Here is a 24,221-nt window from a genome sequence, read left to right as displayed (position 1 = left end):
AATGAATTTCAATTTGAAAAACCAAATTTATCAATTTATCCTTTTTTTCCCTTTCTTTCCCCCCCCCCAGCAGAGTTGTCACGTTTTCATATTCCGGGTGTTTTCTCCCCATTGGGTTGAGAGAAAATGGTGATGTTTTTTCTCCCAACCCAATGGGGAGAAAACGCGACAACTCTGCTGGGGGGAGAAAGAAAGGCCAAGAATAGTCTGCTTGTGATAGTGGCAGAAAAACACTAATCAAGCGCCTCTAGTGGCACTTAAAAGAAGAAATTGTCGTAAAATTTAGGGGGTTGCTTTCTCACCCCTCCACCCTCTCCCATACCCAGCGGCATAGCCGCGGGTAGGGACAATGAATGCAGCACATTTCGGGGGTGATCCAATATTTCAAAATGATCCTTTTCCCAATATAACAACTATACTTTTTATAAATTAAAAATCAGAAAGATAAAGACTAGTTCTTTATCTTTCTGATAAAAAAAAATATCCTCGTACGAGTAATCTTAGTATTTTAAAAAAATTCCCGCGCGAGACACCGTTAGGCCTATCTCGCGCGGGTTAAAACGCCTTTTTTGGACCAAGGTGATCCAATACCTGGCGTGGGTACTGTATAAGTACTATATATAAATATTATACATAAATGTTATATATAAATATTACATATACTTGTTATATATACGTACTATATGTAAATATTATATATAAAAACAATATATTTAAATATAACGGGCCATGACACTTCTGTTAGTTGGAAGCTTACACTTGTCAGCAAGACTTTCATTTTCTATGCATCCAATAATGATATCGGTAATAGAATGACTCGATGAAACTCGGCTCTGCATTTGAAAATATTTCACTTCACTGAGAGGCACATTAAAAAAGGTTCACATCGGAGTGCTTGGTGACTGGTTATGAGTCTAATGACTCATTACACTGTTGCCTAATATTATTATATCTGATGACATAAGACTAAAGGGAATTTTTCACATCCCGACAGGTAAAGTCATTGAGTGACCTTGTCATATCGAAAACGGAATATAAAAACTTATCGCGGGGGGTCTAAATTTCATTCGATTTTCTTGAAAATTGGTAAAAATATGTAGTTTCACTAGTTAAATAATAATATGTTAAGGCCCGATTTTTAAAACTAACACGCAGTCCAAGCGTGTCGAAAAACCGTCAAAAAACACCCATTTTGACACTTTATGAGTTGGCGGGGGGTCTAGATTTTATTTTTTTTGAAGAAAAAAAAATAGGGTAGTTATTCAACCTATAAGTACCCTCAATAAAAAAAGGCCCATATGAAAATCAAAAAAAAGTGCGGGAATGAAACAGACTAATACACATATATATATTTTGTTTATTTTAAGTGTAAAAATTAATTTTTCTTCTAACATTTCCTGTTATTATTAAATTCATTAACCAATATTATTAACGGGAATCTTAAAAATAATAATTTTCTTAATGTTTGAAATGGGCGGGCTTACAAAATGGCAGCCATTTGGAGGTGGTTTTCTTTACATAAGTTCTGGTTTAAAAACAGAAATATAATAGTATTTGTTTGTACCACCGTGTTTTTTCAACTTCACCATCATTAATTCGAATGGACATCGAAAGACATCGTTGTTTGCAGATGTTGCTGGTCGTTTGGTTTGTGAGAACGTATTTTGCGGGACAACGTCGACATGGGAATTTTATAATATTTGCTAGCTTCTTGCATACGCATTCCATTCTGTAAGACAGCATTAATGGCTGCTTTTAAATTGTTTTCAGGGTAAGTTTTATAATGTTCAAGGGACGGCGCATTCTTGGAATCCACCTCTGTCGGCAACACGTCAAAAGAATCTTCAATGACGAGCCTAACACGGGAAATATAAAAAAAATTATTAAAACCATACATTGCGAGATACAAGGTTAAATTAGCATGATCCAACAATAACACTTACATTTATATTTTGGATTTTAAAAATGGGCTTCTGCAAATATAACTGGTCAATGCCAATGACAGACATTTGATGAACGAGATCTTTTCTTCTTTTTTGACGCAGCAGCCGCCACCTGCTCGATAAATGCTCCATTTTCGGGTGAGTGTGGTAAATGGGATGCCGTATTTGATGCACGCATCAACTTGTTTAATTCCTTCCTCCACTACGGCTTTGATGGCGGAAGAGAGTTGTGCATCGGTGTAACGCTTGTAGACTGGAGTAACAGTTATCGGAACCGAAACTTCACTAGTCGCATCGGCGTCACTGTCGGTAGCCTATTGACAACGGATTACCAGTCACATACTTTTTAAGAAGATAATAGATATGCTAACATAGTTAGAGCGGAGACAGCGCTTTTTCTGAGGGGCGGGATCCGTACTTGTTTCTTCTGGATATTCCAAGATGGGTTCGTGCATTGCCGACGTCATATGTTGACCGTCTCCAAGAGGGTCTGATTCGAAATTGTATTCAATTTCTAAAAATGTCCAAGCAAAGCCCTAGAAAAAACTTCTTACAAGTTTAAAGTATGGATAATAAAACCAAGGTACCTGTCTCTTGTAAACTGAAGTCAGATGCATCAAGCTGAACTGAGAGGGAATTTTCTAGTAGTTCACTGCTTTCTTTAGGTAAAGCATTCAATCTGTCAGATAATGTACGATACTTTCCAAGCTGATCTGACCATCCCGACTCTGTACAATGGCAATCGTCTACGTATCAACAAATATTCCAGCGGGGTGAGTGAAACCGTGTTTGAATCACGAGGAAAACAATTCAATTACCTGGAAAACTAAAAATGATTTTGTGAAGACTTGGGCGACAAATATGAACCACTAGTTTTTCTTTTATTTCTGAACGCGTGCAGATGCTGACTGTCAACTGCCGCACGATCGTGCGAAAGGATCAGGAAGCCACAAACGTTGTCGTTCACATGATCGACAGTCTACTTGATCCCGGTGCGGTTATGAGTCGAGTTGTTTCGGAAATTGTATCTTTGGTAATGCAAATGAGAGACTAACGTAATAGAGCTACAACCATTGTCTAACCGAATTGCTATCTTCTTTCATATGCCAATTTTTAGGATGGATGATTTTCAGTGCTAGCCAAAACTATGGAAGAGTCAGCTTTCTTTAACAAACTGCACGCGGCCGGCAATGCGGCCATCACCATCTTGGCACCTTCGGATGAGGCCTTCCAAAAAATCCCAGCTTCTCGTCTCGATGCTATTTTGAAGGATAAAGAAGCTCGACTTGGTATCGTTCATGTCAGCTGCTTTGTTTTATGGTTGCATGCACCTACTACGTATACATAAGTCACAATTTATTTCCAAAACGATTTAACCCCAAAATTTTTTAAAATTTCAATTCTAATTCTCAATGACCCACCATAGGGAATAGTCCTCTACGATCCTCCACCCACCATATGGAGTAGTCCTCTAAGATGTCAATTATCCGAGTCATTTGACTGAAGATAAGTACACGAGATCCCTGTGCCATCACAAGTCAAGAAGAAACAAAGATAGGAAAAATAGATTATATAATAAAAAATACACAGTTAATAATGAAACTTAACTTTCATCCTCTCTCCTGTAGCATGGTACACGTTCCATCACAAACCAATACCTTACAAGATATTGGCTAGCGAATTAAAGCAGTCCAAGACTTGGTAGCCTAGGACCCATTCTTTAATAAACCAAGGTTCGTCAGAACCCTGGCTAGCAAAAAGAAAGAGGCCCTGCTCCCAAGCCCTGGCTAGCTTAACTCTAAACCAAATTCTTGTTTGGCCTGGCTAACAACTGTTACACAACTGAATCTAAATGCTATAAATAAATACAAAAAGTAGTACTAAATAATGTTTAAAAATAAGATCTATAATTAAAATGAATTAGAAAAAAAACTTACCAACCGAACATAGAACAAAAATTCCAGGTTCACGTTCCATTATAAACCAATGCCTTACAAGATATTGGCTAGCGAATTAAAGCAATCCAAGACTTGGTAGCCTAGGTCCCATTCTTTAATAAACCAAGGTTCGTCAGAACCCTTGCTAACAAAAAGAAAGAGTTCCTGCTCCCAAGCCCAGGCTAGCTTATTTCTAAACCAAATTCTTGTTAGGCCTGGCTAACAAATGTAACACTACTGAATCTAACGTTGACAATTTTCAAATTTTTACAATTTTGCAGCGTTGCTTTTTTTTATTGTTAAAAATTTCAAATTGTCTGATGGAGTGGGATTAATTCCTTAGGGAGAACATCTGCACAATACCTTTTTTTTCTAAATAGATATGGCCCATTTTGTTTTCCAAATAGGCATAGTCCCTGGGGAAACCAATTGGTCAACAGAACACAATGCAAAATCATTTGCTGTTCTGTTCTTTCATGTAAAGACGTTTCTTGTGTTAGTGCTCCAATTTGAAATGGCTGAAGATGCTGATTACGAAGTAGAGGAGATCGTCGATCGAGGGTAAGTTTTTTTTATTTAAATTTTTTTTTGCCTAGATTTAAATTACTGTAAGGGGGGTTATGATATAATTGATGATGTTGGGGAGTATATGATGTTATTATGTATGATGTTAGTAATGTATGCCAACATCTGCCAACGTCCCTATAAAATTACTGTGCTTTAAAAAAAAAGGTTAGGGTTATCATTTGGGTTAATTTCAATTTGGCCGTTTAGATGGGTTAATTGGGGTGTTAATTTTTAATCAATAAAAAATTTAATTTTTTACCTATGCATTAAATTATTATTAATTTTTTAAATAGGTATTTTATATTCTTTTGTTTTTGTAATATTTCAGCTTGTTCCATAATGAAGAAGGATTACTCCGTGTTTGGTATTTTAAAAAATGTAAAGGTTATCCAGACACGGATAATCAATGGATTCCTGCCAAACTAACAAACTGCAGGACTCTTATTAGACAATTTAATAAAAAGTAAGGTTTTATCGTGTATTATAAAAATTTCTGAATTATTTATTTTTCTAATATTTTATAAATTTTTAGGAGGAAGTTCACGAAAAACGTACTGACACCACCCTAATCAGATTCGGATGGAATCGAAGAATTGCTTGAGGATGTTGGTGGTGGTGTTGCTGATGGAAGGGAAGGATTGGGTATGGATGTGTGAGAATGGGGGGGGGAATGGATGGATTTGAGGAGGATGGTGGTGTGGGTGATAGAATAGATGACTTAGGTGTGGAGGGTGGTGTGAATGGGGGTTGAAATGGATCTATTTTGGGAGGATGGGGGAGTAGGTGATATAACAGAAGGCTTGGGTGTGGATGGTGGTGTGAATGCGGGAGTGGATGGATTTCGTGTGGATGGTGGTGTGTTTGGGGTAATGGGTAGCTTGGGAGAGGATGTTGATGTTGGCGGGGATGGCGGAAAGGTAAAACCAAAGAAAAAAAAAGAATTACAACGGAGGAAAGGAAGAGAAAAAATTCAAAATGTTTTAAAGTGAGTATCAAATTATATTTAAAATACTTTTTTATAATTAATAATTTTTTTTTTGCGGCAACTATGCGGCAACTAACGGCGCGGGTATGCGCCATTCTTTGTGAGATTTCACGCATTTAGAGACAAAGGCCACCTAAATTTGCATGATTTTCAAGTAGAAAACAACGCGCCCCTATTGCCGCATGTGTAACTATTTTTCTGACGGAAAAAAATCAGAAAATGACACATAGCCTGCCACGGAAAAATTAATTACTAAAAAGGGATTTAAGTTTAAGCATAACAAGTGGCCGGAAGGAGTAGATTACGTTTTTGTACACATAAAAAGCCTAGTTAGCCTTTGATAGTATTATATTTGGTATATAAAAAATAATAATAAAGAAGACACGTAGTGCCATAAGAAAGCACGGCGGAAAACCTCGCGTTCGGATACTTGTGCACTGATATGCCGGCCAGCGGCTACAAGTCATAAAAATTTAAGAAACATTTGTTTAGATACCTTTATCTATTATTAAGTCACAAAATTATTTTCATTGACTTAGGTGGATTTTTTAACCCTCTTTTTCTCAATCGCGCTAAGCGCGCTCCGTCATTTGAACCCATGCTAAAATGGTCCGAAAACAACAACTGCAAGTTGAAGGACGTAAAACCATCGCATACATCGCTCCAGCTGAATCGAAAATGATGATCGAAGATCGTGAGTGGGGAAACCATGAAGTCCCACAACACGCAAACGAAGAAACAGCCCCAAGCTGCAGCTCCGAATCGTCATCGTTTGGTTTCGGCCCTGGAACGAGCCATTCAAATAACTTCCCAATCCACCCGACCACGGTTTCGCCCAGCCATCCAGCTACGCAGCCAGCCGGCCATCCAGCGACGCTTCCAGCCAGCTTTCCAGCCACGCTTTCAGCCAGCCATCCGACTACTGTTTCAGCTAGCCAGCCAGCGACGCTTCCAGCCACGCTTTCAGCCAGCCATCCGACTACGGTTTCAGCTAGCCATCCAGCGACGCTTACAGCCACGCTTTCAGCCAGCCATCCGACTACGGTTTCAGCTAGCCATCCAGCCACGCTTTCAGCCAACCATCCGACTACGGTTTCAGCTAGCCATCCAGCGACGCTTCCAGCCACGCTTTCAGCCAACCATCCGACTACGGTTTCAGCTAGCCGTCCAGCGACGCTTCCAGCCACGCTTTCAGCCAGCCATCCGACTACGGTTCCAGCCAGGCATCCAGCTATGTATCCAGCCAGCTTTCCAGCTACGCTCTCAGCTAGCCATCTAGCTACAGTTTCATCTAGCTATCCGGCTACGCTTCCCGCCAGCCATCCAGCTACGCAGCCAGCCGGCCATACAGCGAGGTTTCCGGCTACGCTTCCATCCAGCCATCCAGCTATGCTTCCAGCCAGCCATCCAGCTATGTATCCAGCCAGCTTTCCAGCTACGCTCTCAGCTAGCCATCTAGCTACGGTTTCATCTAGCTATCCGGCTACGCTTCCCGCCAGCCATCCAGCTACGCAGCCAGCCGGCTATACAGTGACGTTTCCGGCTACGCTTCCAGCCAGCCATCCATCTATGCTTCCAGCCAGCCATCCAGCTATGTATCCAGTCAGCTTTCCAGCTACGCTCTCAGCTAGGCCCAGCCACGACTGCGTCTACCTCTCTGTCACCCCTTTCGCCTCAGCAACACCCGACAAGTCCTAGCCGAACTACGGATAGCTGGATAACGGACCCGAACTAGAACACGACGCAGAACCACCCATCATCTTGGCTAGCGTCCAAACTTCCACGGATCAACCTCGCACCCTATGACGGAGACCCTCGGAATTGGTCCTATTTTATTCAGAACTTCAAATGCCTGGTCCACGACGTAGTGCCGGACGATGCACAAAGAATCATCTTCCTTAAAGATTACCTCAGCGAAAAGGTACGCAACAGCATTGCGAATTCGTTGCGCGAGCCAGCACAATATAGGTCGGCTCTGGCGAAACTACAGAGAAGGTACGGGAACCCACAACTGGTGGTCCGAGCCCATGTACAAAGTTTAATACAACTCGTCGGACCGAAGGATGGCGATTTCGAGGCCCTCTGCGTCTTCTCTGGCGCAATCCAAGCCTCGGTCGCGGACTTGACCAACGGAGGTCACTTACATAATCTCCTCGCCCCAGGCCTACTTTACCAAGTAACTTCCAAGCTCCCGCCGGCCCTGATGCAGAAGTGAGGTGACGAAATGTGCAGCCTTCAACCAAGAGCCGCCACGCTTATCGACTTCGACCAGTGGCTCGAATCACGAGTTATGGTTGGGACCTGGGCCGCTCCAGCGCTACCACCGATCCTCACCGTCAGCCGGACACGAGAAAGAGCGCTGAGAGGAAAGGAAGAGCCACAAATGCCGGCCGTCCGTCACCCGCGGATCCTTCACATGTCTCACCGCGCGCCTTGCGTAGCATGCTCCGGACCACACACGCTGGAAAAATGCAATAAATTCTCTAAACTGACGCCTAAAGCCAGAGCTTAGCTCCTTTTAGAAAAAGGGGGTTGCTTCAGGTGCCTTCATTCTGGACACAACAGTAAAGCCTGTGAAAAAAAGGTGGCTTGTGGCCAAGACAATTGTAAATCTTACCATCATCCGATGGTACACGGAGCTCCACGGATGTTTGCTCCGCCGAAAATATTTCAGTCCGACACGCCTAACACAGAACCTGAGGCCCCAGCAGTGCCATAAATCTTAAAAAAGGGCAAGAACTTTTGCATTACTAGCAAGAAAACTTCAGTGGATCAAGTTTTGTTAGCCGTCGTATACCTCAAGATCGAAGCAAATGGTTATTCCTTCGAGACCTACGGCCTCCTCGATCCCGGAGCTGAAATGACCCTGGTGACCAAAGATGTCCTGCGTATGCTGAAATTGAATCCACCTCGCGAAAAAATGCAGATGGGCACCCTCCACGGTGACGGCCCGTTGTTATCGGTTCAAAGAGCGGACCTGCACATTTCCTCGCTCGACGATTCCTTCTCTTTCAGCGCCTACGAGGTTCCAGCGTTAACGACATTCAACCTCCATCCTTGATATGTCGATTGGCCAAAGGAAAAGAAGAAGTACCCACACCTGGCTGACTTAGATCTACCACCCGTAGATTTCTCGAAGATAACGATCCTTCTAGGCTCCGACTATCAAGAAGCGCTCGAACCTTTACAAATTCGGAAATCGACCAGTGAGTCTCCCGGGCCATGGGCGATCAAGAATGTATTCGGGTGGTGCGCTCGCGGCCCCCTTTATAAAGCTGCCGGTCAACATTCACAACCCTCCATCAATCTCATCCAGAATAAAAAAGAAACCAATCCAAACGAGATGGTCCACCAGTTATGGTCAGTCGAATCCTTTGGTACACATCAGGATGTGAAGGCGCCAATCAGTGGAGACAACGCCAGAGCTCTAAAGCTGCTCAAAGAAAATGTGCGCTACTTAGGTGAACGCTATGAAGCGCCGCTCTTATGGAAGCTGGATCAACCCAACCTTCCTAACAACTATTCGGTGGCATTATCACGGTTCCACACAATGGATAGGAGTTTTAAAAAATGTCCCGTGAAAGCCAAGTCTTACGAAGCAACCATCAACGACTAGATCACGCAAGGGCATACCATTAAATTGAAAGAAAATGAACTGGAAGTCCCAATGGTTCTAACGTGGTACCTCCCGCATCACGCAGTTTTTCATCCGGACAAACCCGGAAAATGTCGCGTAGTTTTCGACGGTGCCACTACATTTCGCGGAATTTCTCTCAATTACTGTCTGTTAACTGGCCCAGATCTTTTGACGAGCTTAATTGGAGTGTTGTTACGTTTGAGAGAAAGACCGATAGCCCTTTCCGGGGACATCAAGGGAATGTTCCACCAAGTCCGCGTCCGTCCTGCCGACAAGCACGCTTTATGCTTCCTCTGGAGAACCCTCGACACCGCTGGACCTCCGGACGTATATGAAATGCAAGTTCAAATTTTTGGTGCCGCGTCTTCGCCCACAGTTTGTTCTTATGTCCTGCGCCGAGCTGCCGCCGATAACGAAGAGGAGTTCCCGGGCTTAGTCGAAAAGGTAGAAACCAACTGCTACATGGACAACTACATGGATTCTTTTAATATCGTAGAGGAAGCCATAGAATTTAAGCAAGTTCCAGGAAGGTTTGAAGAAAGGCGGCTTCCACTGGACACAATGGATGTCTACGTAACGGAAAGTGCTTCAATCTGTCCCTAAAGATCTCAGGTCTGATCCAAAATTGAACTTAAATCTAGACGCGCTTCCGGCCGAGAAAACGCTTGGTGTCACACTCAATTGGCAAGATGACGTTTTGGTTTTAAAGTGAAAATTCAAGCCGGCTCCGACACCAACAGGACCATCTTGAGTGATGTTTGCGGACTGTATGATCCCCTCAGTTTTTGGACACCAGTCACTCTCACTGCCAGAATTTTACTTCAAGATATCTGCCGGATCAAACCAGAATGGGACGAGATCTTACCACAACCATTGCTTGAACGTTGGAAAATTTGGGTCTCCAATCTGCATCATCTGGAGTCCGTAGCCGTGCCCAGGTGTCTTCAACCTTTTCCTCCGACGTCCGTCCAACTTCATATCTTCGTGGACACCAGTGAATTGGGTTACGGCGCAGTGGCGTATTTGTTACTGCAGAATAGGAAAACCAGCACGACCGTTTTCGTAATGTCAAAAAGTAGAGTCGCCCCAATCCACCATCTTACAATCCCTCGTTTGGAACTATCAGCCGCCCTACTTGGCGCCCACCTAGCCCGAACTATCAAGAACGAGCTTCGGTTGAAGATAGACGGCGAAATATTTTGGTCGGATTCGTCTACTGTATTGCGCTGGATTAGCTCAACGCATTGTCGGTACCACACCTGGGAGGCAAACCGAGTCGGGGAAATTCTTACCCTCACGATTCCTCAACAATGGCGACATGTGCCAGGTATTTTAAACCCCGCTGACGACTGCATCCGCGGTGTTGAGGCCTCCGCTTTGACGGAAAATTATAGATGGTGGACTGGCCCGGATTTTCTTCTTCAGCCCCGGGCAAACTGGAAAGCAATGGGCTAGGGTCTAAAATTGTCACGTTAACGCCGTTCTTCGACGCGGGAGAAAAATTAATCCGCGTAGGCGGCCGTTTGGGCTACAGCAACTTCCCGTTGGCCATTAAGCACCCGTTTTTATTGCCGGCGGACCATCTTGTAACGAAGCTGATCGTAACTAGGGAGCATCTTCTTCTCAGACATGCGACGTTTGAGAGAACGGTCGCCGGACTACACAAAAGGTATTGGATTCCGCTGAGCAGATCATCAGTCAACCGCATTATCAAGAATTGTTTTGATTGCAAGCGTCACCGCGCCCAACCAGACATTCCACTCATGAGCGCTCTCCCAATTCATCGTCTTCAAGATGACCGACCCGCTTTCTCGAATACCGGAATTGATTACTTCGGACCGATCTTGACGACTGTTGGTCGGAGAAGAGAGAAGAGATGGGGAATAATATTTACATGTTTGGTGAGCAAAGCGGTACACTTCGAGAGGTCTTACTACCTGGACACCTCCTCGTTCCTGCTGGCCTTTTGGAGGTTTGCGCGCCAAAGAATCCGGCCGGACGTGATATACTCTGACAACGGAACAAACCTCAAATCCGGTGAAAAGGAGTTGAAAGCTGGATTAGACCGTCTTAACCAAACCGCCATCGCGAACGAGTTGGGTGCTCAGAACATTGAATGGATATTTTCACCGCCTTTGGCCCCTCATTTCGGCGGCGCGTTGGAGAGCCTAATCAAGTCAGCCAAAGACTCGCTGTCTTTCGTTCTTCAAGATCATACATTCCCTGATGAAGTCCTTCTCTCCACCTTGATCGAAGTAGAATCGATCATGAACGACCGCCCGATCGGTCGTTGTTCAACGGACCCAAACGACTTCTCAGTCCTCACCCCGAATCACCTTCTGTTAGCTCGCGCTAACCCCAGCCTCCCAGCAGACGTGGTGTACGAGTCAAGTCCAAATTCCAGACAGCGATGGCGAAACGCGCAAATCATTGCCGACCACTTCTGGCGAAGGTGGACTGCGGAAGTGTTGCCCTCCTTCCTAAAAAGGAAGAAGTGGTACGTCGATCGTCGCCATATTCAAGTTGGAGATTTGGTCCTCATCGTCGATCAAAACGTTACAAGGGGGAGGTGGCCTGTCAGTTACGTTGATGAAGTCTACCCAGGAAAGGATGGGATTCCTCGTTCAGCTCTAGTACGGAACAAGGATGGAGTCTATCATCGCCCCGTCTCCAAGTTGTGCGTCGTAGTAGAGAACAACTTATTAATTTCCGACGACAGCGGAAATGATGCCGGCGATGTTCCCGCCAGCACAGCATTAAATGGATAATTTGGAAATCGAAGCCTGTTTTTCCCTGTCATAGATGTCACTTTGTATCCTTTGTTTACCCTCCCCTTTCTCCCTTGCTGGAAGTGTGGTTGGGGCGACACAAGCAGTTACGTGATCACACTCTCGCGGAGACTAGTTAACTCTCTCTAACGTGTAACTCTATTTTTCCATAGTTGATCGATTGTGTGCCCAAGACTGTAATCTGTGTGATGAGAATAGACAAGCCAGAAGGGCGAACAGAAATTATATTTGAGAAGTGTCTCGTCAAGGTGTTCCAGAGGGAACATACTTAGTGAATGTTTTTTGTTTAACCTTCAGTTAAGAAATCTAAAGTATCAATTCCTGTTGTTGAAATAAAGTTCAATGTTTCTATTCCTCTTGTTAAATTGATCCATGGCTTGACTTTTTTTTAAAGATTTTTAAATTTGAGAAATATTTTAACAGCGATTGTGTTTAACATTATACATGCATTTACTGGAAGAATACCTACTGTATCAATATGGATAATCCTGATTCCGAATTCAAATACAATGAAGACTTTATAGACTGCTGTCGATATTGCTGGTTCTTATGCCTAAATTTATACCTTTCATACGAAGTAGTAAATTTGGATTCTGAATTATTACATTGTGTTAACGTATATTTATACTGTCTATGATTAAACTTAAGTTGCGGAGGATTGAACTCCGGGCTTTTCACATGCGAAGCGAACACTCTACCTCTGAGTTACAACCCCTATGTAGATTGATGTATCTTACTTGAACCTGCATTTCTTTTCTAAGTTTTAAATTCAGAAATTCAGCTATATTTCTTACTGATTTCGCATTGATCCATTACACCAATTTCAGAAATAAGCTACACATAAATTTTATATTACGTTTGTATTTATGGGCCAATTGCTTATGTACTACTAGTGCTAAATGTTGTTTTGTAAGGAATCAACTTGTATATAGCCTGTTTCAAACCTTTTTTTTATTATTTGTGTAGTCTTCTAATATTAATATCTGCGAAGAAAGAGTTTTGTATGGTTGTAAAAGTAACTAACTTGTACTGTTTACTAATTCCAATTGCAACTGATTTGAATAACAAATTACCGTCTTGGAGTTGCGGAGGATTGAACTCCGGGCTTTTCGCATGCAAAGCGAACACTCTACCACTGAGTTACAACCCCTATGTTATTAAATCATTTACTTACTGTATGTTTTTTGTTTGACCTTCAGTTAAGAAATCTAAAGTTTCAATTCCTGTTGTTGAAATAAATTCCAATGTTCCTATTCCTCTTGTTAAATTGATCCATAGCTTGACTTTTTTTTGATAGATTTTGTAATTTGAGAAATTTTTTAACAGCGATTGTGTTTATTATTATACATGCATTCACTGGAATAGTACCTACTGTATCAATATGGATAATCCTGATTCCGAATTCAAATTCAATGAAGACTTTATAGACTGCTGTCGATATTGCTGGTTCTTATGTCTTAATTTATACCTTTCATACGAAATAGTAAATTAGGATTCTGAATTATTACATTGTGTTAACGTATATTTATACTGTCTATGATTAAACTTAAGTTGCGGAGGATTGAACTCCGGGCTTTTCACATGCGAAGCGAACACTCTACCTCTGAGTTACAACCCCTATGTAGATTGATGTATCTTACTTGAACCTGCATTTCTTTTCTAAGTTTTAAATTCAGAAATTCAGCTATATTTCTTACTGATTTCGCATTGATCCATTACACCAATTTCAGAAATAAGCTACACTTAAATTTTATATTACGTTTGTATTTATGGGCCAATTGCTTATGTACTACTAGTGCTAAATGTTGTTTTGTAAGGAATCAACTTGTATATAGCCTGTTTCAAACCTTTTTTTTATTATTTGTATAGTCTTCTAATATTAATATCTGCGAAGAAAGAGTTTTGTATGGTTGTAAAAGTAACTAACTTGTACTGTTTACTAATTCCAATTGCAACTGATTTGAATAATAAATTACCGTCTTGGAGTTGCGGAGGATTGAACTCCGGGCTTTTCGCATGCAAAGCGAACACTCTACCACTGAGTTACAACCCCTTGTGTTATTAAATCATTTACTTACTGGATGTTTTTTGTTTGACCTTCAGTTAAGAAATTTAAAGTTTCAATTCCTGCTGTTGAAATAAAGTTCAATGTTTCTATTCCTCTTGTTAAATTGATCCATAGCTTGACTTTTTTTTAATAGATTTTGTAATTTGAGAAATTTTTTAACAGCGATTGTGTTTAACATTATACATGCATTCACTGGAATAGTACCTACTGTATCAATATGGATAATCCTCGTTCCGAATTCAAATTCAATGAAGACTTTATAGACTACTGTCGTTATTGCTGGTTCTTGTTTCTTAATTTATACCTTTCATATAAGGGTAGGGAACCTATATATCCCTATTCATACCGAATAGGTATCCTACCCTATTCGTCTGCTATGAGACACATATCGTGTATTTTAGGTCTCATCTATAGTAAATTTTCAAATAAAATAGTGACACCTGTATGGTGAGCTTAGGCTCAAATAAGAGATAGATTCTCAGTGCATCGAGTGTGTGACTCTTATTGGATACTTTCTGCTAACGTAATAATAATCTTCCCAACTGAAGGCCTACTCTGACAGACCTACTCATATTTTGCCTCAGGCAAAATTCATTGTTGTGGGTAAGCCAGAGAATACTTTGCTAGTCTACCTTGAACGTCCCCGTTACCTGGCATGCCAGACGACGAGGTAATGGATCTGGAAGGGACGGCAGGGGAGGCTAACGGTGGGGGGAAAAAATGCATGCACAGGAACTGTCAGAAGAAACTCACACAATTAGGCCAAGGTAACTACAAGTACTGCTCAAAACAGTGCAAAAACATTTGCTCTCTTTTGCGATCAAGGGACAGATCAAACAGTAACATTTCACAGAAGCGACAACGAACAGAAAGCGAAAAGGATTTTAGAAAAATGGCTCCAGAAGACTTTATTAGCATCATCCAAGAACTAGAAGCAGAAAATGTTCGAAATGAAAAGTGTCGAAAGGAAAATGAAAAGTACAACAAGCTACAAACTGAAATGGACAAAATCTACATCCAAATTGGCAAAGGTACTCTTGATTTGATTTTTAAGAAAGACGAAACAGGGCAACAGGACAGCTTAACTCCGTTTGGGGCCTCGAAACCAGCATCCTTCGCTGGAGCTGCCAAATCAGTAACGTTAATAGCTAAGCTGGACCCAGAATTAGATACCACCAATTTGGATGGTAAGTCAATGGATCAGTTTTTTAAAAGCAACGAACAATGGCCCACACTCCAACACTTCTCAAAGAGAAACAACCAAGCCCGCCTAGTTTTCAACAATGCAGCAGATGCCAAGAAGGCAGAACAGATTATAAAAGAAGATCCTAAACTAACCGGGACGGTAAAATCAATCTCAGAACAGAAATTAAATTACCCGGTTGTTGCCTTTGCCACCGGAACAAATGATTTAGAGGAACTTCAAACTGAAATCGAATACCGGAACGAGCTGTTGCGAGGCAACATAAGCAGCATCAAAATCCTGTCCAGAGAAAAGGGACATGTAAAAATGTATGTGACATCCAAGAAGGCGCAAGTAGCAATCCTAAAAGCAGGTATAATCCACACGAATATCAATGGTTTCAAGAAACACAACATTAAAGAAATGAATCTCAACCGGGAAATAAGATCGTGTTTTAAGTGCCATAAGCTAGACCACATCTCTCCCAACAGCCCATCAAAGACAGAAGTCTGTGGAAAGTGCGCAGAGAAGACACACAAAACAAAAGAATGTGAGCATCTGGACAGTAAGTTCAAGTGTGTTAACTGTAAAAATGGTAAGCATAAATCGGATGACCCAAAATGCCCGGAGCGGATTAAGGCAGTAGATAGGCTCAAAAAACTCTTATCATAAATGACAGAGAAACCTAACAACTCAAATATTCTGAAATGCATACAAATTAACCTACAACATTCCAAAACGGCCTCACTACACTTTTTTAAAATTCTTGTAGAACTACGTATAGACATTGCCCTTATCCAAGAACCCTACGCGTGTATTAATATTTTTAATAATGAATTGCATGTCCCTTCGGTTCCCGATATCTATCTCGTCCATCAAAACCTTGATAGGAAAGATCATGCCTATGGAGCCATAATCCTAACTAAACGAACGATTCTGGCGGAAACAGTCCCAAACCCGGTAAGCAATGAATGCATAGGTATTAAAATAAATGTTGATGAGCCAATTTTTATCTTTTCAATTTACTGCAGGCCATCCAATAGCAAATTGGACGCAGTAATAAACATTTTTAATAATCCTAATTTTAATCATTTCAAAACAACAATAATAGGTATGGATGCCAACGCAAAAAATAAGCTCTGGGGAAGTAGTCGCACAGACAAGAAGGGAGTGGAACATGAACACCTCATTATTAAAAATAACTTGAATGTTGCTAACGTCCCAAATTCCAAACTAGAGTATATACCCTCAAAAACTTCTAAAGTGGATGTCACACTTTATGGAGACAAAGTAAAAATTTCGTGGTGGAAATTCCTGAATACTGTATCCCTCTCCGACCACCCATACATACACTTTGAACTTATGGTTGGCCGACCAAACCGACAGCCAAAAGAACCAAAAGTACCAAAATTGACCAACATAGATAAAAGTAAATTAAGATCAACATTGGATAGTGAACTGCGTAATCTAAATGTAAATTGGGATGGTTTGCAAAGCGAAGCAGACCTAGATGGCATTGTTAATAATATAACTGCAATAATAGGTAATAGTGCAATTAAATCGGAACTGCCAAGAAACAAACAGAGCAAAAGCAAATTATATTTTTGGACGCCGGAACTGGATAAACTGAAGGCGGCGATGCGCACTGCAAAGGCCAAGTATGACAAATTTCTCAAAGCCAATAACATCAAGGATAGAAAGCGTACCAGTAAAGAGTGTTCACCGCAAGAAATAAATTTCCGCTTAGCCAATCATGTGTATCAAAAAGTGCTAAGAAAAAGCAAAGGAAAAGCGTTCGAGAACTTCTGCACTATAAACATGAATAAGGACTTATTTAAGAGCCTCAAAACTTTGTCCAGTAGTATGAACACCAGCCAAGTGCCCACGGAACTTGTTGTGGATGGAAGGTCTATGATGGAAGAAGAAGAGATAATCAAAGAGCTGGGTAACAGCTTTTTTCCTGCCCCAAAACGAATTGGCCCAGAGCAGGAAGAAATTATCAACACGTATGTAAACTACAAGAAAGCAAGCGCAAATGAAGTACAACCAACCATTACTAGTGAAGAAGTAGAAGCAGCAGTCTTCGCACTAAACGCAAGCTCGTCTCCTGGCACAGATGGGATCTCAATCTATACAATACAATCAAGATCTCTCAATACAAGAGGTATATTCATTACTAGCTGATACCCTCCGGATCTTATACAATAAATGCTTAAACCTCAAATACTATCCTAAGCAATGGAAGGACGCGAAGGTAACTATACTTAAAAAACCCAATAAAGAGTCATATAAAAATGTTAAAAGCTTCCGACCAATTAGTGTTCTGAATTCCCTTGGTAAAATATTTGAGAAAACTATTTACAATAGGCTAACATGGTTGTCGGTGACGGAGAAATGGTTTGGAGAGAGTCAACATGGATTTCGTCAAGGAAGGTCGACAGTGAGTGCCATGCACTCTATGGTCAGTACAATCGAAACAAACCGTGAAATCAGAGGGTACACAGCAGCGGTTTTTCTGGACATAAGCGGGGCGTTTGATGGGGCTTGGCCGGCAGCGATTCTGGCCGCACTGACCAAAAGGAAGTGCCCACTCTATTTCATTGACATAATCGCAAGCCTGCTCAAGGATTGGACCGCGATAATCAAAACAAATCAGGGTCATTTCAAATGCTCAATACGAATAGGGTGCCCACAGGGCGGAGTCCTCTCTCCATTCTTGTGGATCATCCTGGCGGAAGAACTCATAAGTATGTCTTATCCTTTCCCCTACAAAATAATTGGCTACGCGGACGATATTGCTATCGTCTGCTGGCACAAAGTTATTGATATTGCCATACGCAATTTACAGCTAATAGCTAACGACACAGTTGCAAAATGTGATCGCTATATTAGATATAAACGCACTTAAAACAATTCTCATGATTTTCTCAAACAAAAGAACAATAGAGCCTTGTAATATTAAAATCAAAGAAAACATCATCTCACCCTCTGCGACTTCCAAGTTTGTCGGTTTTGAATTAGATACCAAACTCAGTTGGAAATCACATATTGAGGAAAAGTGTCGGGCAACCCTAAGACAAATCCACATTCTGAGGAGATGTTTAAGGCGCACTTGGGGTTGAGACACAAAAAAACTGGTTACTCTCTACAAAACTATTATTGTACCCAAACTCCTTTATGGATGCTCAGTGTGGTGTCGAGTTATTCGAATCAAATCATACAAAACCAAATTGCAAACTGTACAAAGAGAAATGCTCAAATGTATCACAAGATCTCTAAAAAATGTGCCCTTAAATTCCCTTTTAATTATTTCAAATCTCTTACCTATTGAGCTAAAAATTCTTGAATTTTCGGTCAATTATTATCTTTCTCATAAACATGTCGAGTTTTCTCCCTCCTCTGCTGCAACTATTGGTGCGGTACTGCATAAACCAAAACTCGATCAAACAATGGACAACACACGAAAATTCCACTCGCGAAGGCACCCACCATGGGAGCTGAGCAAACTGAACTACAGATCAGAAGATGAAACTCCACTTTCACCAGAGGAAAACGGCCTGGCCATCTACACTAAAAGCCACAAATCTACAGCAGGAGTAGGTCTTGGGTTTGTCTGCTGTGCATCAAATGTAGTCGTCTAAACCACACAAGAGAAATTAGCCGCAAACACAACTGAAAACCAGGCGGAAATCCCAGGCCTACTAGCTGCACTGCAATATGCTGTTGCAACTAAGAGCAATTATACTAGCTGCAATATTTTTTGCAAATCTGTCCCTGCCCTCAAGGACTGCACTAAAAATGAAAAACTGAACGAAACAGCAACCACCTGTAGAAAGCTGTGCTACGACAATCGAGACCACATTCATCTCAATCTAGCCTCTGCTAAAGAAGCAGAAGTTATTGATCTCGCAAAAGAAGCAGCGAAAGCTGCCTTCGACCTTGGCTCGCAAGTAACTAAAAATCAACCCTGGTCAATAGAACTTCTCAAAGATAAGATCAAGACGGAAATTCAAAAGCTGTGGAGTGACGAGTGGGCTGGCAGCAAAACAGGGACGCACACAAGAAGATTCTTTCCGCGACCATCGGACGCCAGCTGCTTAAATGGAAGCTTCATACATCAGGAAATAACCCAAGTTCTAACGGGGCATTGCAGACTAAATCACCATTTCCATCTCATCAAAACAACCTCATCACCTCAATGTGAGTGTGGCCATGGCGACGAAACAGTAGAACATTTTCTGTTCCACTGTGCACGGTACGCAAATCAAAGAACACTCTTCATCCAGGCGTGCTCAAGCAGCAACAAAGCGTTTCCACCATCACTCGAGGACATCCTAAAGTTCCGGTGCATATGGAAAGAGTTTAAAGACTTCATCCTGACGACCGAAAGGTTAAAAATAAAATATGTAGTACCGCCCAAAGTCTCAGCTCGCAACAAACATAAAGCCCACCACAAATCTTAATTTTACCCGTCACTAGCGAATCAAACAAAATGCCCTCGCCTAGCCATTGCCTTTTCCAGCTCGTCTGTTCTCGTTCTTCCCTCTTTCTCTTCCTTCTTCTCCGTCTTCTCGCCGGTCTGTCTTTCTCTATATCACTCGTCAATGCGCAAAACCTCTGTACTTACGTACTGTTTTATTCTGCTCCCGTATAGTTTTAAACTGATTGTATACCCTTGTAATAATTGATATATGTTAAGCACAACAACACATGAACACTGTAACTGTATGGTATGAGCTAAGGCAACACTCAAATCTGAGTAGGCCTTTCAATAGAAAAAAAAAATACCTTTCATACGAAGTAGTAAATTATGATTCCGAATTATTACATTGTGTTAATGTATATTTATACTTTCTATGATTAAACTGGAGTTGCGGAGGATTGAACTCCGGGCTTTTCACATGCGAAGCGAACACTCTACCTCTGAGTTACAACCCCTACGTAAATTAATATATCTAACTTGAACCTGCATTTCTTTTCTAAGTTTTAAATTCAAAATTCAGCTATATTTCTTACTGATTTCGCATTGATCCATTACACCAATTTCAGAAATAAGCTACACTTAAATTTTATATGAGGTTTGTATTTATGGGCAAATTGCCTATGTACTACTAGTGCTAAATGTTGTTTTGTAAGGAATCAACTTGGATATAGCCTGTTTCAAACCTTTTTTTTATTATTGGTATAGTCTTCTAATATTAATATCTGCGAAGAAAGGGTTTTCTATGGTTGTAAAAATAACTAACTTGTACTGTTTACTAATTCCAAGTGCAACTGATTTGAATAACAAATTACCGACTTGGAGATGCGGAGGATTGAACTCCGGGCTTTTCGCATGCAAACCGAACACTCTACCACTGAGTTACAACCCCTGTTTTAATAGATCATTTACTTACTGAATGGTTTTTGTTTGAACTTCAGTTAAGAAATCTAAAGTTTCAATTCCTGTTGTTGAAATAAAATTCAATGTTTCTATTCCTCTTGTTAAATTGATCCATATCTTGACTTTTTTTTGATAGATTTTTAAATTTGAGGAATTTATAACAGCGATTGTGTTTAACATTATACATGCATTCACTGGAATAGTACCCACTGTATCAATATGGATAATCCTGATTCCGAATTCAAATTCAATGAAGACTTTATAGACTGCTGTCAATATTGCTGGTTCTTATGTCTTAATTTATACCTTCCATATGAAGTAGTAAATTATGATTCCGAATTATTGCATTGTGTTAATGTATATTTATACTTTCTATGATTAAACTGGAGTTGCGGAGGATTGAACTCCGGGCTTTTCACATGCGAAGCGAACACCCTACCTCTGAGTTACAACCCCTACGTAGATTGATATATCTTACTTGAACCTGCATTTCTTTTCTAAGTTTTAAATTCAGAAATTCAGCTATATTTCATACTGATTTCGCATTGATCCATTACACCAATTTCAGAAATAAGCTACACTTAAATTTTATATTAGGTTTGTATTTATGGGCCAATTGCTTATGTACAACTATGTACTACTAGTGCTAAATGTTGTTTTGTAAGGAATCAACTTGGATATAGCCTGTTTCAAACCTTTTTTTATGATTTGTATAGTCTTCTAATATTAATATCTGCGAAGAAAGGGTTTTCTATGGTTGTAAAAATAACTAACTTGTACTGTTTACTAATTCCAAGTGCAACTGATTCGAATAACAAATTAACGACTTGGAGTTGCGGAGGATTGAACTCCGGGCTTTTCGCAGGCAAAGCGAACACTCTACCACTGAGTTACAACCCCTATGTAAATTAATATATCTTACTTGAACCTGCATTTCTTTTCTAAGTTTTAAATTCAGAAATTCAGCTATATTTCTTACTGATTTCGCATTGATCAATTACACCAATTTCAGAAATAATCTACACTTAAATTTTATATTAGGTTTGTATTTATTGGCCAATTGCTTATGTACTACTAGTGCTAAATGTTGTTTTGTAAGGAATCAACTTGGATATAGCCTGCTTCAAACCTTTTTTTTATTATTTGTATAGTCTTCTAATATTAATATCTGCGAAGAAAGGGTTTTCTATGGTTGTAAAAATAACTAACTTGTACTGTTTACTAATTCCAAGTGCAACTGATTTGAATAACAAATTACCGATTAGAGATGCGGAGGATTGAACTCCGGGCTTTTCGCATGTAAACCGAACACTCTACCACTGAGTTACAACCCCTGTTTTAATAGATCATTTACTTACTGAATGGTTTTTGTTTGAACTTCAGTTAAGAAATCTAAAGTTTCAATTCCTGTTGTTGAAATAAAATTCAATGTTTCTATTCCTCTTGTTAAATTGATCCATATCTTGACTTTTTTTTGATAGATTTTTAAATTTGAGGAATTTATAACAGCGATTGTGTTTAACATTATACATGCATTCACTGGAATAGTACCCACTGTATCAATATGGATAATCCTGATTCCGAATTCAAATTCAATGAAGACTTTATAGACTGCTGTCAATATTGCTGGTTCTTATGTCTTAATTTATACCTTCCATATGAAGTAGTAAATTATGATTCCGAATTATTGCATTGTGTTAATGTATATTTATACTTTCTATGATTAAACTGGAGTTGCGGAGGATTGAACTCCGGGCTTTTCACATGCGAAGCGAACACCCTACCTCTGAGTTACAACCCCTACGTAGATTGATATATCTTACTTGAACCTGCATTTCTTTTCTAAGTTTTAAATTCAGAAATTCAGCTATATTTCATACTGATTTCGCATTGATCCATTACACCAATTTCAGAAATAAGCTACACTTAAATTTTATATTAGGTTTGTATTTATGGGCCAATTGCTTATGTACAACTATGTACTACTAGTGCTAAATGTTGTTTTGTAAGGAATCAACTTGGATATAGCCTGTTTCAAACCTTTTTTTTATGATTTGTATAGTCTTCTAATATTAATATCTGCGAAGAAAGGGTTTTCTATGGTTGTAAAAATAACTAACTTGTACTGTTTACTAATTCCAAGTGCAACTGATTCGAATAACAAATTAACGACTTGGAGTTGCGGAGGATTGAACTCCGGGCTTTTCGCAGGCAAAGCGAACACTCTACCACTGAGTTACAACCCCTATGTAAATTAATATATCTTACTTGAACCTGCATTTCTTTTCTAAGTTTTAAATTCAGAAATTCAGCTATATTTCTTACTGATTTCGCATTGATCAATTACACCAATTTCAGAAATAATCTACACTTAAATTTTATATTAGGTTTGTATTTATGGGCCAATTGCTTATGTACTACTAGTGCTAAATGTTGTTTTGTAAGGAATCAACTTGGATATAGCCTGCTTCAAACCTTTTTTTTATTATTTGTATAGTCTTCTAATATTAATATCTGCGAAGAAAGGGTTTTCTATGGTTGTAAAAATAACTAACTTGTACTGTTTACTAATTCCAAGTGCAACTGATTTGAATAACAAATTACCGATTAGAGATGCGGAGGATTGAACTCCGGGCTTTTCGCATGTAAACCGAACACTCTACCACTGAGTTACAACCCCTGTTTTAATAGATCATTTACTTACTGAATGGTTTTTGTTTGAACTTCAGTTAAGAAATCTAAAGTTTCAATTCCTGTTGTTGAAATAAAATTCAATGTTTCTATTCCTCTTGTTAAATTGATCCATATCTTGACTTTTTTTGATAGATTTTTAAATTTGAGGAATTTATAACAGCGATTGTGTTTAACATTATACATGCATTCACTGGAATAGTACCCACTGTATCAATATGGATAATCCTGATTCCGAATTCAAATTCAATGAAGACTTTATAGACTGCTGTCAATATTGCTGGTTCTTATGTCTTAATTTATACCTTCCATATGAAGTAGTAAATTATGATTCCGAATTATTGCATTGTGTTAATGTATATTTATACTTTCTATGATTAAACTGGAGTTGCGGAGGATTGAACTCCGGGCTTTTCACATGCGAAGCGAACACCCTACCTCTGAGTTACAACCCCTACGTAGATTGATATATCTTACTTGAACCTGCATTTCTTTTCTAAGTTTTAAATTCAGAAATTCAGCTATATTTCATACTGATTTCGCATTGATCCATTACACCAATTTCAGAAATAAGCTACACTTAAATTTTATATTAGGTTTGTATTTATGGGCCAATTGCTTATGTACAACTATGTACTACTAGTGCTAAATGTTGTTTTGTAAGGAATCAACTTGGATATAGCCTGTTTCAAACCTTTTTTTATGATTTGTATAGTCTTCTAATATTAATATCTGCGAAGAAAGGGTTTTCTATGGTTGTAAAAATAACTAACTTGTACTGTTTACTAATTCCAAGTGCAACTGATTCGAATAACAAATTAACGACTTGGAGTTGCGGAGGATTGAACTCCGGGCTTTTCGCAGGCAAAGCGAACACTCTACCACTGAGTTACAACCCCTATGTAAATTAATATATCTTACTTGAACCTGCATTTCTTTTCTAAGTTTTAAATTCAGAAATTCAGCTATATTTCTTACTGATTTCGCATTGATCAATTACACCAATTTCAGAAATAATCTACACTTAAATTTTATATT

General features: G+C 39.9%; 2 protein-coding genes and 10 non-coding genes across 12 annotated transcripts; 1 reads left to right on the top strand and 11 right to left on the bottom strand.

Annotated features, from left to right (window-relative positions):
- Positions 1 to 1,945: 1,945 nt before the first annotated feature.
- Positions 1,946 to 3,017, bottom strand: LOC116930791. The gene is made up of 4 exons (XM_045171177.1): positions 2,999 to 3,017; positions 2,531 to 2,671; positions 2,315 to 2,457; positions 1,946 to 2,257 (listed from the first exon to the last, which is right to left on the bottom strand). Exons 1-4 carry the CDS (start codon positions 3,015 to 3,017, stop codon positions 1,946 to 1,948), a joined length of 615 nt encoding a protein of 204 aa, XP_045027112.1.
- Positions 3,018 to 6,038: 3,021 nt separating this feature from the next.
- On the top strand, positions 6,039 to 7,130 carry LOC116930554 (streptococcal hemagglutinin-like). Its single transcript, XM_045171176.1, has one exon. It carries the CDS (start codon positions 6,039 to 6,041, stop codon positions 7,128 to 7,130), a length of 1,092 nt encoding a protein of 363 aa, XP_045027111.1.
- A 5,806-nt stretch (positions 7,131 to 12,936) lies between these two features.
- Trnaa-ugc lies at positions 12,937 to 13,008 on the bottom strand. Its single transcript has one exon. It is a non-coding gene; the product is annotated as a tRNA-Ala (tRNA).
- An 831-nt stretch (positions 13,009 to 13,839) lies between these two features.
- Positions 13,840 to 13,911, bottom strand: Trnaa-ugc. Its single transcript has one exon. It is a non-coding gene; the product is annotated as a tRNA-Ala (tRNA).
- Positions 13,912 to 19,975: 6,064 nt separating this feature from the next.
- Trnaa-cgc lies at positions 19,976 to 20,047 on the bottom strand. Its single transcript has one exon. It is a non-coding gene; the product is annotated as a tRNA-Ala (tRNA).
- A 362-nt stretch (positions 20,048 to 20,409) lies between these two features.
- On the bottom strand, positions 20,410 to 20,481 carry Trnaa-ugc. Its single transcript has one exon. It is a non-coding gene; the product is annotated as a tRNA-Ala (tRNA).
- A 395-nt stretch (positions 20,482 to 20,876) lies between these two features.
- Positions 20,877 to 20,948, bottom strand: Trnaa-cgc. Its single transcript has one exon. It is a non-coding gene; the product is annotated as a tRNA-Ala (tRNA).
- Positions 20,949 to 21,320: 372 nt separating this feature from the next.
- On the bottom strand, positions 21,321 to 21,392 carry Trnaa-ugc. Its single transcript has one exon. It is a non-coding gene; the product is annotated as a tRNA-Ala (tRNA).
- Positions 21,393 to 22,221: 829 nt separating this feature from the next.
- Trnaa-cgc lies at positions 22,222 to 22,293 on the bottom strand. Its single transcript has one exon. It is a non-coding gene; the product is annotated as a tRNA-Ala (tRNA).
- A 373-nt stretch (positions 22,294 to 22,666) lies between these two features.
- Positions 22,667 to 22,738, bottom strand: Trnaa-ugc. Its single transcript has one exon. It is a non-coding gene; the product is annotated as a tRNA-Ala (tRNA).
- An 828-nt stretch (positions 22,739 to 23,566) lies between these two features.
- Positions 23,567 to 23,638, bottom strand: Trnaa-cgc. The gene has a single exon. It is a non-coding gene; the product is annotated as a tRNA-Ala (tRNA).
- A 372-nt stretch (positions 23,639 to 24,010) lies between these two features.
- Positions 24,011 to 24,082, bottom strand: Trnaa-ugc. The gene has a single exon. It is a non-coding gene; the product is annotated as a tRNA-Ala (tRNA).
- Positions 24,083 to 24,221: the final 139 nt, after the last annotated feature.

The sequence above is a fragment of the Daphnia magna genome, linkage group LG3 (assembly GCF_020631705.1).
Source record: "Daphnia magna isolate NIES linkage group LG3, ASM2063170v1.1, whole genome shotgun sequence".
In the NCBI taxonomy this organism is placed as follows: Eukaryota; Metazoa; Arthropoda; class Branchiopoda; order Diplostraca; family Daphniidae; genus Daphnia; species Daphnia magna.
Note: the sequence above shows the minus strand (reverse complement) of the source record. Positions and strands in the feature narration are given on the sequence as shown.

Bases quoted from the DNA above. Each gene is read 5' to 3' on its own strand.
- LOC116930791 (XM_045171177.1), bottom strand. The intron at 2,458-2,530 runs GTACCTTGGTTT...GGACATTTTTAG, and splicing joins CTTCAGTTTACAAGAGACAG to AAATTGAATACAATTTCGAA. The intron at 2,258-2,314 runs GTTAGCATATCT...CGTTGTCAATAG, and splicing joins GCTGTCTCCGCTCTAACTAT to GCTACCGACAGTGACGCCGA.
- LOC116930554 (XM_045171176.1), top strand. From the start codon at position 6,039: ATGGTCCGAAAACAACAACTGCAAGTTGAAGGACGTAAAACCATCGCA.